This window comes from Rhineura floridana, chromosome 9 (genome assembly GCF_030035675.1).
Source record: "Rhineura floridana isolate rRhiFlo1 chromosome 9, rRhiFlo1.hap2, whole genome shotgun sequence".
Taxonomy (NCBI): Eukaryota; Metazoa; Chordata; class Lepidosauria; order Squamata; family Rhineuridae; genus Rhineura; species Rhineura floridana.
In genome coordinates this window covers 463,530-476,440 of record NC_084488.1, presented here as the reverse complement: position 1 = coordinate 476,440, position 12,911 = coordinate 463,530, and the positions used below count along the sequence as shown (strand labels likewise).

General features: G+C 46.0%; 1 protein-coding gene across 2 annotated transcripts in view; it reads left to right on the top strand.

Annotated features, from left to right (window-relative positions):
- Positions 1 to 12,911, top strand: part of PPP2R2C (protein phosphatase 2 regulatory subunit Bgamma) — a 126,879-nt gene that overhangs the window by 67,066 nt on the left and 46,902 nt on the right. For both annotated transcript variants that reach the window (XM_061583696.1, XM_061583697.1), the window contains 2 exons: positions 7,259 to 7,424; positions 11,393 to 11,505. In XM_061583696.1, the coding sequence (XP_061439680.1) occupies positions 7,259 to 7,424; positions 11,393 to 11,505 (279 nt within the window). The remainder of the gene's footprint in view (positions 1 to 7,258; positions 7,425 to 11,392; positions 11,506 to 12,911) is intronic.

Here is a 12,911-nt window from a genome sequence, read left to right as displayed (position 1 = left end):
GTACTCTTGGATGAAACAGATTATCTTGACCCATTCCAATCTGGGTTAAGGCCTGGTTATGGGACTGAATCGGCCTTGGTGGCCCTGATGGATGATCTTTATTGGGAGAAGGACAGGGGGAGTGTGACTCTGTTATTCTTACTTGATCTCTCAGCGGCTTTTGATACCATTGACCATGGTATCTTCCTGGACTGACTTGGTGAGATGGGTATTGGAGGCACTGTTTTATGGTAGTTTCGATCCTATCTCCAGGGTTGCTCTCAGAGAATAGCATTGGGTGACTGTCTTTTGGCCCACTGGCAGTTGTGCTGTGGGTTGCCCCAGGGTACCATCTTGTCCCCCATGCTGTTTAACATCTATATGAAGCCCTTGGGAGCAGTCATCTGGAGATTTGGGGCAAGGTGTCAGCAGTATGCTGACTCCTCTATTTCTCCGTAACAGCTGAAAGCTCTATTTCTCCGTAACATCTGAATCAGGAGAGGCCGTGCAAGTCCTGGACCGCTGCCTGGACTCAGTGGTGGGCTGGATGAGGGCCAATAAACTGAGTCTGAATCCTTGCAAGACGGAGGCACTGTGGGTGTCAGGCCCAGGATGTGACTCAGGAACCAGACCAACGATTGTAGTTAATTCATGTTTTATTAGGGTAATGTCCAAACAAAGACTGCGTTTTCTCATGAATCAATACAGGGATACAGGTCCTGCGGCATTGGGAGAAAGTTGACAGAGCAAGGGAGTTCTTCCCGCCTGTTCTTTAAGAAGGGGCCAAACGGGCGCGCAATCTTTCGCTCCTCCTTAACTGCCCCTCAGGTACTGCCCGCCTTCCCCCCCTTCTCTCCTGTCTTTTCAGCTGTCTGCGTGTGCGCGGTGAGGGGGGAAGCATCACCCCCTCCTCTTCTGAAGTTTCCGATTCCAGGATGGGGGATAGGGGAGGAGCTGATGGTAAACTGCCTCCCCGCTTTTCGGCTGTGAGCAGCCCTCCCTCTTCCCCCTCTTGCTCTGAGCCTGAAAGAGGGGGAGGCATGAGAATGTCCAGGGAGGGCTCAGGCTCCCCGTTGCTAAGCGACCTTATCACTGGCAGTTCCTCTGTTTCGTCTTCGCTCCAAAGGGGGGAAGTTCCTCCCCCTTCCCTCTGCCATCCATCCGAATACTCTTCTCCCAACTCTCCGGGATCCAGCTCCCCGGGATGGGGACCCCAGCTCTGCCTTCCGACACCATCCCCCCTCCCAGGCTGTGCCCCCCTCCCCTTGTCTGGCTTGGGACGGTGGGGAAAACGTTGATGGAAAAGTTTTACCAATTCTGGAGCATGCACATCAGCTGCATCTTCCCATGATCTGTCAGCCACCCCATAGCCTTTCCAGTGAATCAAGTACTGCAGCTTGTGGCGTCTGATCCTGGAATCTAAGATCTCCTCAACTTCAAACTCAAGCTGCTCATTTACTAGGAGTGGAGCTCCGGGAGGTTCCTCCGGCCGTAACTCACTGGGAGGGGCGGCTTTCGTTAAGAGGGATCGATGGAACACAGGATGTATTAAACGTGTCAGGCAGCTTCAGTCGGTACGCCACGGGATTGATTTGAGTTTCTATTTCGAAAGGACCCACCCTCTTGTCTTGTAATTTTCTACATTTGCCCGGCATCTGGAGGAAGCGGGTGGACAGCCATACCTGGTCTCCCGGTTGAAGGGGGGGGCCCTCCTTCCTGTGCAGGTCAGCAACTCGCTTGTACTCCGTTTTGGCTTCGTTTAACTGCTGTTTCAGTGTCTGTTGCGCCGCTTGCAATTCCTTAAGGAAGTTCTCAGCTGCCAGTACCAGCATTCCTTCTGAGCTGCTTGGGAAGACTTTAGGATGGAATCCATAATTAGCGAAGAACGGGGTTTGTTGAGTGCTGGAGTGCAGAGAATTGTTGTAGGCGAACTCTGCAAAATGCAAATATGATACCCAGTCAGTCTGTTGATAGGACACATAACTTCGTAAATATCTTTCCAAAACGGCGTTCAAGCGTTCCGTCTGCCCATCTGTCTGGGGGTGATGGGCGGAGGAGAGTTTTAATTCCCCTTCTGGCACATATCTGGCGGTTTTGAACCATAACAGTCCATTTCTCCAGTGAAAGGTTACTTCTGAGTCTTGACCTTGTCCCGTCTCCTGCTGATATTTTAGCATGTCTGCATCTTCTTGTTGTGCCTTTTTGAGTTCCTCTTCCCATGAAGGCTGGCATACTCCCAACGTTAATTTCTCTGGCGGGATTACGTACTGAGGCTGGTCCTCGGATTCACTTTCTTTGTATTGTGGCTGTCTGGATAAGGCATCCGCTCTCTGGTTTTTGGCTTGGGCATGGTAAGTAATCTGGAAGTTAAACCTAGTGAAGTACTGGGACCATCTTATCTGTCTCTGGTTCAGCTTTCTGGCTGTTTGGAGGCTTTCAAGATTCTTGTGGTCGGAGCGCACTTCAATTCGATGAGAGGTCCCCTCTAGGTATTGTCTCCAGTTTTCAAAAGAGTCCTTGATGGCCAGCAGCTCCTTCTCCCAAACTGTGTAGTTCTTCTCTGCTGGCTTTAACTTCCGAGAGAAGTACGCACAGGGGTGCAGCTCCTTCCCTTCTTGGTCTAATTGTAGCAGGACCCCCCCAATGGCAAAATCTGAAGCATCTGCTTCCACTACGAAAGGGCGGTTTGGATCAGCAAAGCGCAGAATGGGCTTAGTAGCAAACCTTCTCTTCAGCTCCTCAAAGGCCTCGGTGGCGTTCTCTGTTCATTGAAACTTCTTCTTCCCCCTTAAACAGTCAGTCAGAGGAGCTGTTAATTTGGAAAACCCTGGAATGAACTTTCTGTAATAATTGGCAAACCCCAAAAACCGTTGTACATCCTTTTTGGTGACAGGTTGGCCCCAGTCCAATATGCAGCTTACTTTCCCTGGGTCCATCTCCACGCCTTCCGCTGAGATTCGATATCCAAGGAAGTCTAGAGACTTGAGGTCAAATCCACATTTCTCTAATTTAGCATACAGGTGATTTTCTCTCAGTCTCTTCAACACCGTCTTCACATGCTGGTCGTGGTCTTCCTGGTTCTTTGAGAACACCAGGATATCATCTAAGTAACAGATTACATACGTGTCCAACAAGTCTCTAAACACGTCGTTCATGAATTTTTGAAAAATTCCTGGACTTCCACAAAGCCCAAACGGCATGACCAGGTATTCATACTGTCCGTAAGCGGTCAAGAATCCTGTTTTCCATTCATCTCCCTTCTTCATTCTGATCAGATTGTACGCTCCTCTCAAATCCAACTTCGTGAAGATTTTTGCAGAGCGCAGTCGGTCCAGCAACTCTGAGATCAGGGGCAGCGGGTAGCTGTTGGGGATGGTGATCTGGTTCAATGCGCGATAGTCGTTACAGGGTCTGAGTCCCCCCCCTTCTTTTTCACAAACAATAGTGGCGCTCCAGCAGGGGATTGTGAGGGGCGTATGAATCCTCGCCTCAAGTTTTTATCCAGGAATTCCTTCAGGGCCTCCCTCTCATTCTCTGTGAGAGAGTAGATTCTCCCTGATGGGATGCTGGCTCCTGGCACTAGATCAATCGCACAGTCGTAAGGGCGGTGGGGGGGTAAAGTCTCTGCCTCTTTTTCATCAAACACATCTTTGAATTCTTCATACTTTGGCGGCAGGGTCACTTGCTCGATCCCTTGCACTGCCCCCGCTAAGGTGTTCTTGATTCCTTCAGGTTGACAGTTCTCCTGGCAATACTGTGAGGTGAACCACACCACCGCCTCCTTCCAACTTATTTTGGGTTCATGCTTTGCTAGCCAGGGCATTCCCAGAATCACCTCAAAGTTCGAGAGATCTGACACGTATAGCGAAATGAACTCTTCGTGCCCAGGGATTTGAAGTTTCACTTCCTCCGTGGCTTGTGTCACCCCTCCTGGCTTCAGGGGTCTCCCATCGATAGTCTCCACAGCTAGGGGAGCGTCCAGTTTCCACCGGGAAATTCCATGACGCTTGACTAACTTTGCATCAATAAAATTTGTGGAGGCTCCACTGTCAATTAAGGCAGTGGAATTAAACACCACTCCTCTGGAAGTTGTAATCCGAATAGGCAAGACCAACACCCCCTTTGAGGGAGGTTGGATCGTTGGGGGGGGCTTTATACAACGCTGCCCCCAGTCCACCGGCCTGCACATGGACTGGGTGTTCTAGTTTCCCGGCGGCTCGGCTTTCCCCCCTTTCAGTCCACAGTCTCTGGCCACATGGCCCGGCTTTGAACAATAAAAGCATAAACGTTCCCGGCGTCGTCTTTCCTTTTCTTCTTCCGACAGTCTTGGCCTAGCCCCTCCCTGTCCCTCAGTTGCATTACCTGCCATCCCTGCAGTGGGAAGGGTCTTGTTGCGGGATGCCGAGGCTGAGTATCTCGGGACCTCCTGCTTCCTTTCCAGGCGCCTTCCTTCCATCCGGTGATCTATCTGTAGGCATAGCCGGATGAGCCCTGGTAGGTCAGCGGGGGGGGGGAGGTCCTGGCCAACTCATCCAGGATTTCAGCATTTAATCCACTCCGGTACATAAACATCAGGGCGGCGTCATTGTAACCAGTTTCCTGGGACAGAATTTTAAAAGCGTTAGTGTACTCGGAAACAGTCCCTTTAGCTTGCTTCAGAGCGCCTAGTTGCCGCGCTACTGTTTCAGCCCTTTGCGGGTCTTGAAACATCTCGGTCATCTCCTGTATAAATCCTCTGTACCTTCCTAAGACAGTATCCTTTCTCACGAGATACGGAGTCACCCATTTTGCAGCTTCTCCCTCCAGGAGGCTAATCACGAAAGCTACTTTAGCCCCATCGTCTGGAAATTCCGTGTGCCTGACATCCAGATATAACTCACATTGAGCCACGAAGGTTGCCAACTGATCACTTTGTCCCACGTATTTTGGGGGCAATCCAATGGGAACCTTTACTACGGCAGCTGGAGGGGCTGTTCGCATCTGGTCTATCGTGGCCTTCAAGGTTTGATTATCCGTCTTCAGCGCCTTGACTGCTGCTAGCAGGGCTTGAACATCCGTCTGCAAATCAGCTACCTTAGTCCTCAGGAGTTCCACTTCTTCCGTCTCAGAAGTGGGGTTCGTCCCCCCCGCTGCTCCCTTTGACATCTTGTCCCAGTCAAGTGAAGAGAGCGTTGAGGGTGATTTAGGTGGCTCTGTCAAGCTGTCAGGCCCAGGATGTGACTCAGGAACCAGACCAACGGCTGTAGTTAATTCGTGTTTTCTTAGGGTAATGTCCAAACAAAGACTGCGTTTTCTCATGAAGCAATACAGGGATACAGGTCCTGCGGCATTGGGAGAAAGTTGACAGGGCAAGGGACTTCTTCCCGCCTGTTCTTTAAGAAGGGGCCAAACGGGCGCGCAATCTTTCGCTCCTCCTTAACTGCCCCTCAGGTACTGCCCGCCTTCCCCCCCTTCTCTCCTGTCTTTTCAGCTGTCTGCGTGTGCGCGGTGAGGGGGGAAGCATCACCCCCTCCTCTTCTGAAGTTTCCGATTCCAGGATGGGGGATACGGGAGGGGCTGATGGTAAACTGCCTCCCCGCTTTTCAGCTGTGAGCAGCCCTTCCTCTTTCCCCTCTTGCTCTGAGCCTGAAAGAGGGGGAGGCGTGAGAATGTCCAGGGAGGGCTCAGGCTCCCCGTTGCTAAGCGACCTTATCACTGGCAGTTCCTCTGTTTCGTCTTCGCTCCAAAGGGGGGAAGTTCCTCCCCCTTCCCTCTGCCATCCATCCGAATACTCTTCTCCCAACTCCCCGGGATCCAGCTCCCCGGGATTGGGACCCCAGCTCTGCCTTCCGACAGTGGGTTGGTGGTTCCCAAGTTTGGATAATTGGTCAGTTGCCTGCTTTGGATGGGGCCGTACTCCCTCTGAAAGAGCAGGTCCATAGTCTAGGGGTGCTCCTGGATCCATCTTTGTCACTAGAGGCCCAGGTGACCTCCGTGGCTAGGAGTGCCTTTTACCAGCTTCGGCTGGTAAGACAGCTGCAGCAGTTTCTGGACCAGGATAGCCTGACCACTGTTGTCCACACACTGGTAACCTCCAGGCTGGATTACTGTAATGCGCTCTATGTGGGGCTGCCCTTGAGGTTGGTCTGGAAGCTGCAGCTGGTGCAAAATGTGGTGGCAAGACTGCTTACTGTCACCCCGCTGCTGAAAGAATTGCACTGGCTGCCCATTTGCTACCGGGCCAAGTTCAAGGTTCTAGTTTTGGTGTACAAAGGCCTATACAGCTCGGGACCAGGATACCTGAAAGACCGTCTTATCTCTTATATACCCAGTCGATCACTGTGCTCTGCGGGTGAGGGCCTCCTGCAGATATCATTTTATCAGGAGGTTCATTCTGATATCTTAGTGTGGCAGCAGCTACCCTGTGGAATTCTCTCCCCTTGAATATCAGGCAGGCACCATCTCTGATATCTTTTTGGCACCTTTTGAAAACTTTTCTCTGTCAACAAGCCTTTTAAGTTGAGACCTATCCCAGTCTGCTTCTGTGTTAGAATTGCTTGTTAATATGTGTTTTTTTAATAATAGGTTTTTAACCCTTTTTTAAATATGTTTTTAAAGATTTTTAAAAAATATTTTTAACGTTTTGCTTTAATGTATTTTAAGGTCTGTTTTTATGAAATTTTAAAGTGTTTTTAGCGTTTCTGTTTGCTGCCCTGGGCTCCTGCTAGGAGGAAGGGTGGGATATAAATACAATAATAAATAAATAAATAAAATTTCTAATTCATTTGGGAGAGCAGGGCAGACACCCTTAATTTAGGGAAGTAAAACGGGAGAACATGACCTGAACATGTTCCAAACAATTGGTCTTACAGTTTTTCTTATAGCAGCTAAAGAGATAGAGCTAATTTTAACAATATAGGTGGGTGGGTTTGCAATACTGGCTTCCTCCCAGCACAGTGAGACTTATAAACATATTGATAGCAAATAGAAACAATTTTGTGTTTCACCTAAAAGTGTAGATTCTTTTGTGATGTTCCTAAGCAGCCATTTTTGGTGATTAGACCAAAATAATTATGCCTTCCGCTTCATCCACACTGATTGCAGAAGACTGCTGTACAGGCAGCATCAATGCCATAAGATCTCTTTGGGGCCTGACCCAACACAACTACTATCATGAGCTCCTTCTTTTCTTGGTTGCCGTTTGGCATATGGTTCATTTGGATGAAATCAACTTGAAAGACCAAGATAAGCTCTGATGTCAACAGCTCCTTTTCTTTTTTTTGTCCTATGTTCTTCACAGAGTAAAAATGAGCCTTACAGCCAAGGTGAATACAATGTTTACAGCACCTTCCAGAGCCATGAACCAGAGTTTGACTATTTGAAGAGTTTGGAAATAGAAGAAAAAATAAACAAGATAAAGTGGCTGCCACAGCAGAATGCAGCCCACTCTCTTCTGTCTACAAATGGTAAGACTGCAATACAGGATTCATTAATGTTGCTTGTCTCCGGCATATGGACCTCTGTAGAAAATTTCATGCATTGCATCTCATATTTAATATACATTTTTCTTTTGTCATTTAGAATCATGGTATCATAGAGTTTGAAGGGGCCTATAAGGCCTTCGAGTCCAACCCCCTACTCAATGCAGGAATCCAACTTAAAGCATATCCGACAGGTGGCTGTCCAGCTGCCTCTTGGAAGGCCTCCAGTGTTGGAGAGCCCACCACCTCCCTGGGTAATTGGTTCCACTGTCGTACCACTCTAACAGTTAGGACGTTTTCCTGATGTTCAGTTGAAATCTGGCTTCCTGTAACTTGAGCCCGTTATTCAATCTAGGATAATCGAGAAGAGATCCTGGCCCTCCTCTGAGCGGCAACCTTTCAAGCACTTGAAGAGTGCTATCATATCTCCCCTCAGTCTTCTCAAGGCTAAACATGTCCTATTCTTTCAGTCTCTTGTTATAGGGCTTTGTTTCCAGTCCCCTGATCATCCTTGTTGCCTCCTGTGAACCCCTTCCTCTGGATGCAGTTTCTTTGCATCTTTCTTAAAGTGTGGTATCCAAAACTAGATGCAGTACTCAAGATGAGGCCTAACCAGCACTGAATAGAGGAGAACCAATACATGTGATTTGGAAACTACTTCTGTTAATGCAGCCTAACATAGCATTTGCCTTTTTTGCAGGCATATCACACTGTTGGCTCATATTCTGCTTGTGATCAACAATAATTCCAAGATCCTTCTTGCCTACAGTATTGCTGAGCCAAGTATTCCCCATCTTATAACTGTGCATTTGGTTTCTTTTTCCTAGGTGTAGAATTTTGCACTTATCCCTGTTAAATTTCATTCTGTTGTTTTCAGCCCAATGCTCCAGCCTATCAAGATCCCTTTGAATTTTGTTTCTGTCTTCCTAGGTATTAGCTAACCCTCCCAATTTTGTATCATCTGAAATTTTTATAAGCATTCCTTGCACCTCCTCATCCAAGTCATTAATAAAAATGTTGAAGAGCACTGGGCCCAGGACTGAGCCCTGCGGTACCCCGCTCGTTACCTCCCCACATTTTGAGAAGAAACCATTGATAAGCACTCTTTATCCAACTGTGGATCCACCTGATAGTTGTTCCATCCAGCCCACATTTAGCTAGCTTGCTAATCAGAATATCATGGGGCACCTTGCCAAAAGCTTTGCTGAAGTCAATATATATTTTGTCCACAGCATTCCCACAATCTACCAGGGAGGTTACCTAATCAAAAAATGAGATAAGATTAGTCTGGCAGGATTTGTTCTTCATAAATCCATGTTGCCTTCTAGTAATCACTGCATTGTTTTCAAGGTGCTTACAGATTGACCGCTTTGTAATCTGCTTCAGAATTTTCCGAGGGATTGATGTTAGGCTGACTGGTCTGTAGTTCCCTGGTTCCTCCTTTTTGCCCTTTTTGAAGATAGGGACAACATTAGCTCTCCTCCAGTCATCCGGCACTTCACCAGGCCTCCATGATTTCGCAAAGATAATAGACAGTGGCTCTGCGAGTTCTTCAGCCAGTTCCTTCAGTACTCTAGGATGCAGTTCATCGGGCTCTGGAGATTTGAAGTTGTTCAAAGTGATTCAGTATTCCTTGACCATTTTTTGTGTATCAGTCTCAAGCTGCAATCCTGCCCCTTCAACGTCACATTTCCCAGGAGGGTCATAGACCCTCTTTTAAGAGAAGACAGCCAAAGTAGCACTTCTGCCTTCTCTTTTTCATCTGTTCTCATTTTGCCATCCTCACTGTAACTGTACCACCATTTCTTTTCTCTGTCTTTTATTGTGGATGTACCTGAAGAAAGCTTTTTTGTTGCTTTTGGCATCTCTCACTAATCTTAGCTCATTCTCAGCTTTAGCCTTCCTGACACCATCCCTGCAATTCTGTGCTGCAGGTCTGTACTCTTCCTTTGTGGTCTGGCCTGCCTTCCACTTCCTGTATGTGTCCTTTTTTGTTTTCAGGTCATCTCTAAGATTTTTGTGAAACCACGTTGGCTTCTTCTGCTGTCTTCCCCTTTTTTCCTTGGCAGGATTGTTTGCTATTGTGCCTTTCAAATTTCCTCTTTTAGAAACTCCCACCCATGTTAGACTCCTTTTCTCATTAGGGTCGCTTACCATAGAACCTTACTTACCATTGTTCTGAGTTTATTAAAATTAGCTTTCCTGAAGTCCAAGGTAAGATTATGGCTACTTTCAGCTTTTGCTTCCTTTGAAATCGCTTTTCCCCAGAGTTGCCATAACTGCCACTTCATCCACCAAGTCATCTCTGTTGGTTAGAATCAAGTCAAGGATAGCTGATCCTCCGATTTTCTGAAAACTGATTTTCAGTTTTGATGCATACAAAACAGAGTCAATTATATAGAGCCTGACTGTTACGAGGGATGGGCAAACATTTTGGTTCCCTCCACAATTTGGAGTGAATCTCCCCAGTCTGCATCCAGTGGATCAAGTTCGGATCAGAATATAGACATGTAAATTGGGCTCCTGCTGGGAGGAAGGGCGGGATATAACTCAAATAATAAATATAAATAAATAAATAAATAAATTGCATGTCTACAGATCTTTCTGAGCATGGCCTGATCCTACTTATGAGGCCTTTCTGGCTCTTCTCCTCTTCACCTTTTTTTTAAAAAAATCTTTCTAGCTGCTTTGAGCTTGCTTGCTTGCTGAAAAGGTTTTAGTAAAAAGCCCTTGGAAGTAGCAGCACATTATGACATGCCACCACTTCCTGGGTGATGTATGGACTAAAAGATGGCTGCCTCCGTGTACCATCTTTTTTCCATACAATGTCCTTGTAAGGCCCCCTATAATGGTACTTTTGACACTTACACACTGACCCAGTTCAGAAGTAGCTTAAAATCATGACTTGTTTAACCTAAGGATGAGGAATCTATGGCCCTCTAGATGATGTTGGACTCCAGCTTCCATCAGCCCCAGCCAACGTGACCAATGGCTAGGGACGTGGGTGTTCTCTCCCCTCTTTCCATTGACTCAGTAGATAGTGCCCATCCCCACATTAACTAAAAGCGCATTCAGACACTTGCTTGACTACATGTGAAGTTAAACTGGAAAGAGGGATACACATGGAAGCCCTGCCCCAGCTGATACCAAGAGTTAAACCTTTGCATGTTTCGCACAAGGGTCTAAAGAGGAGCCTGTGCACCTGTGTGACTCTGCCCCCCTCCCCAGTTTAGGTCCATATGTGTTCAGGCTAAAGGAACAGGCAAGAAAACAATAAAAATTGTATAGATTACCTTGACTATGTTTTATAGAAAGTGAGAATCTTAGGACGGAAAGAAATGTTCATTGCTCTGAATCAAGGAATAGTTGCTCTGACTCAAGGGTTTTAAACTTTTATAATCCCAGGCCCACCGGAGTGGGCTGAAAATTACTGAGGCCCACTATTAAATGGTGGCAAAGGACAGAACCAGGCACAGCATGGCAGTGCAGAGTGGAGCCAGTCACAAAATGATGGTGTGGAAATAATTGTATCATGATTTCTTATTTCCTAATAGTGGCTAAGTTGGTTATGCCAAAAAATTGGGAGAATAATAAAAAATGATTAAGAGGAGAATAGATGAATAAGTTTTGGCAAACAGTACAACTGGTTACATTAACCGTGTGTGTTAGATTAAAAGACGGAGGACAGGGGGACCCTCTGGAGCACATTTGGGGAAAGCAGAGGTGCTGCAGGGGGAGAACGAATGCTCCCTCCCAATTCTACTGAAATTTGCCTTCCATCAGTGGAGGGGACAGCACGGGATACACTTCATGCCTCTAAACTAGGACTTTCCGTTTGCATTTTGTTCTTTTTGTAGAGCACAAACTTCTTACACAGCAGTTGTATTAAAAACAATGAGTCAAAAGATGAAAGTGTTATTCCTCCTAACAGTGCTGATGTCTTTTGTTTTAAGATAAAACTATTAAACTGTGGAAGATTACTGAACGAGATAAGAAACCTGAGGGGTACAATTTAAAAGATGAAGAGGGGAAGCTTAAAGATCTTTCTACAGTGACATCACTTCAGGTGACTGGTTAGAGAGTTATTTTCTTCTGTTCAAATTCATGATATTCTAATTGTTTATCTGCTGTGTAACTTCAAACCAGGAAAACCCTTTAAACACAAACACAACAGCATGTGAATAGGCCTTTGGTATATTTATTTATTGCATTTATATGCATAAATGTAAGCTTGTTTCCTCACAATAACTCTATGATTCAAGTTATACTGAAAGAGAATGACTGACCCAGGGAGCATCATATCTGAGGGATGATTTGAACCTAGGTCTTTCTAGTTCAAAGTCCCTTTCTGCTACACCATTCTGATCCATTTGGTGTTTTGGGTCTTGGAACACATTCTGAAGTTATCCTAAATTTATTTACAATGTCATAAATGACACATAGATTAGCACTCCCTAAGAAATTGAAAAAATGTTTTAAAGAACTTATCAATTCTTTTAGTGAGTTTGAGCCTATTCATATTTTTTTCACTATGATCTGCCTTTCAGACAGTCATGCTGGGGTGGAGAGCCATTGGATCAATCTTATAAAATGGGTTCACTGGAAGTGGGTTCAAACTTATGGGGAAAGGGAGGATGGATGGATATATGGAGCAAGAAATGCCAGATGTCCAAGCTGGATTTTAAAAGGAAAGTGGTACCAGACATCATATTGCAAACATGCGTTGCATGGAATGGACCAAGGAATTTCAGAAGGAAATCACCCTGTGCTTTATAGATTACAGCAAACCCTTTGATTGTGTAGATCACAAAAAACTATAGAATGCTTTAAAAGAAATGGGGGTGCCACAGCATCTGATTGTTCTGATGCACAACCTATACTCTGGACAAGAGGCTACTGTAAGAACAGAATATGGAGAAACCGATTGGTTCCCCATCGGAAAGGGTGTGAGACAGGGGTGTATTTTATCACCCTATTTGTTTAATCTATACGCAGAACATATCCATACGGAAAGCAGGATTGGACCAAGATGAAGGAGGCATGAAAACTGGAGGGAGAAATATCAATAATTTAAGATATGCAGACGATACCATACTACTAGCAGAAACCAGTAATGATCTAAAACGAATGCTGTTGAAAGTTAGAGGAAACCACAAAAGCAGGACTACAGCTGAATGTCAAGAAGACTGAAGTAATGACAACAGAAGATTTATATAACTTTAAAGTTGACAGTGAGGATATTGAACTTTTCAAGGATTATCAATACCTTGGCACAGTCATTAACCCAAATGGAGATAATAGTCAAGAAATCAGAAGAAGGCTGGGACTGGGGAGGGCAGCTATGAGAGAACTAGAAAAGGTCCTCAAATGCAAAGACCACCGGTCAGGCTCATTCAGACCACCCTATACTCGATCTCTGTGTTTGTATGTGAAAGTTGAACAGTGAAAAAAGCAGATAAGAGAAAAATCATC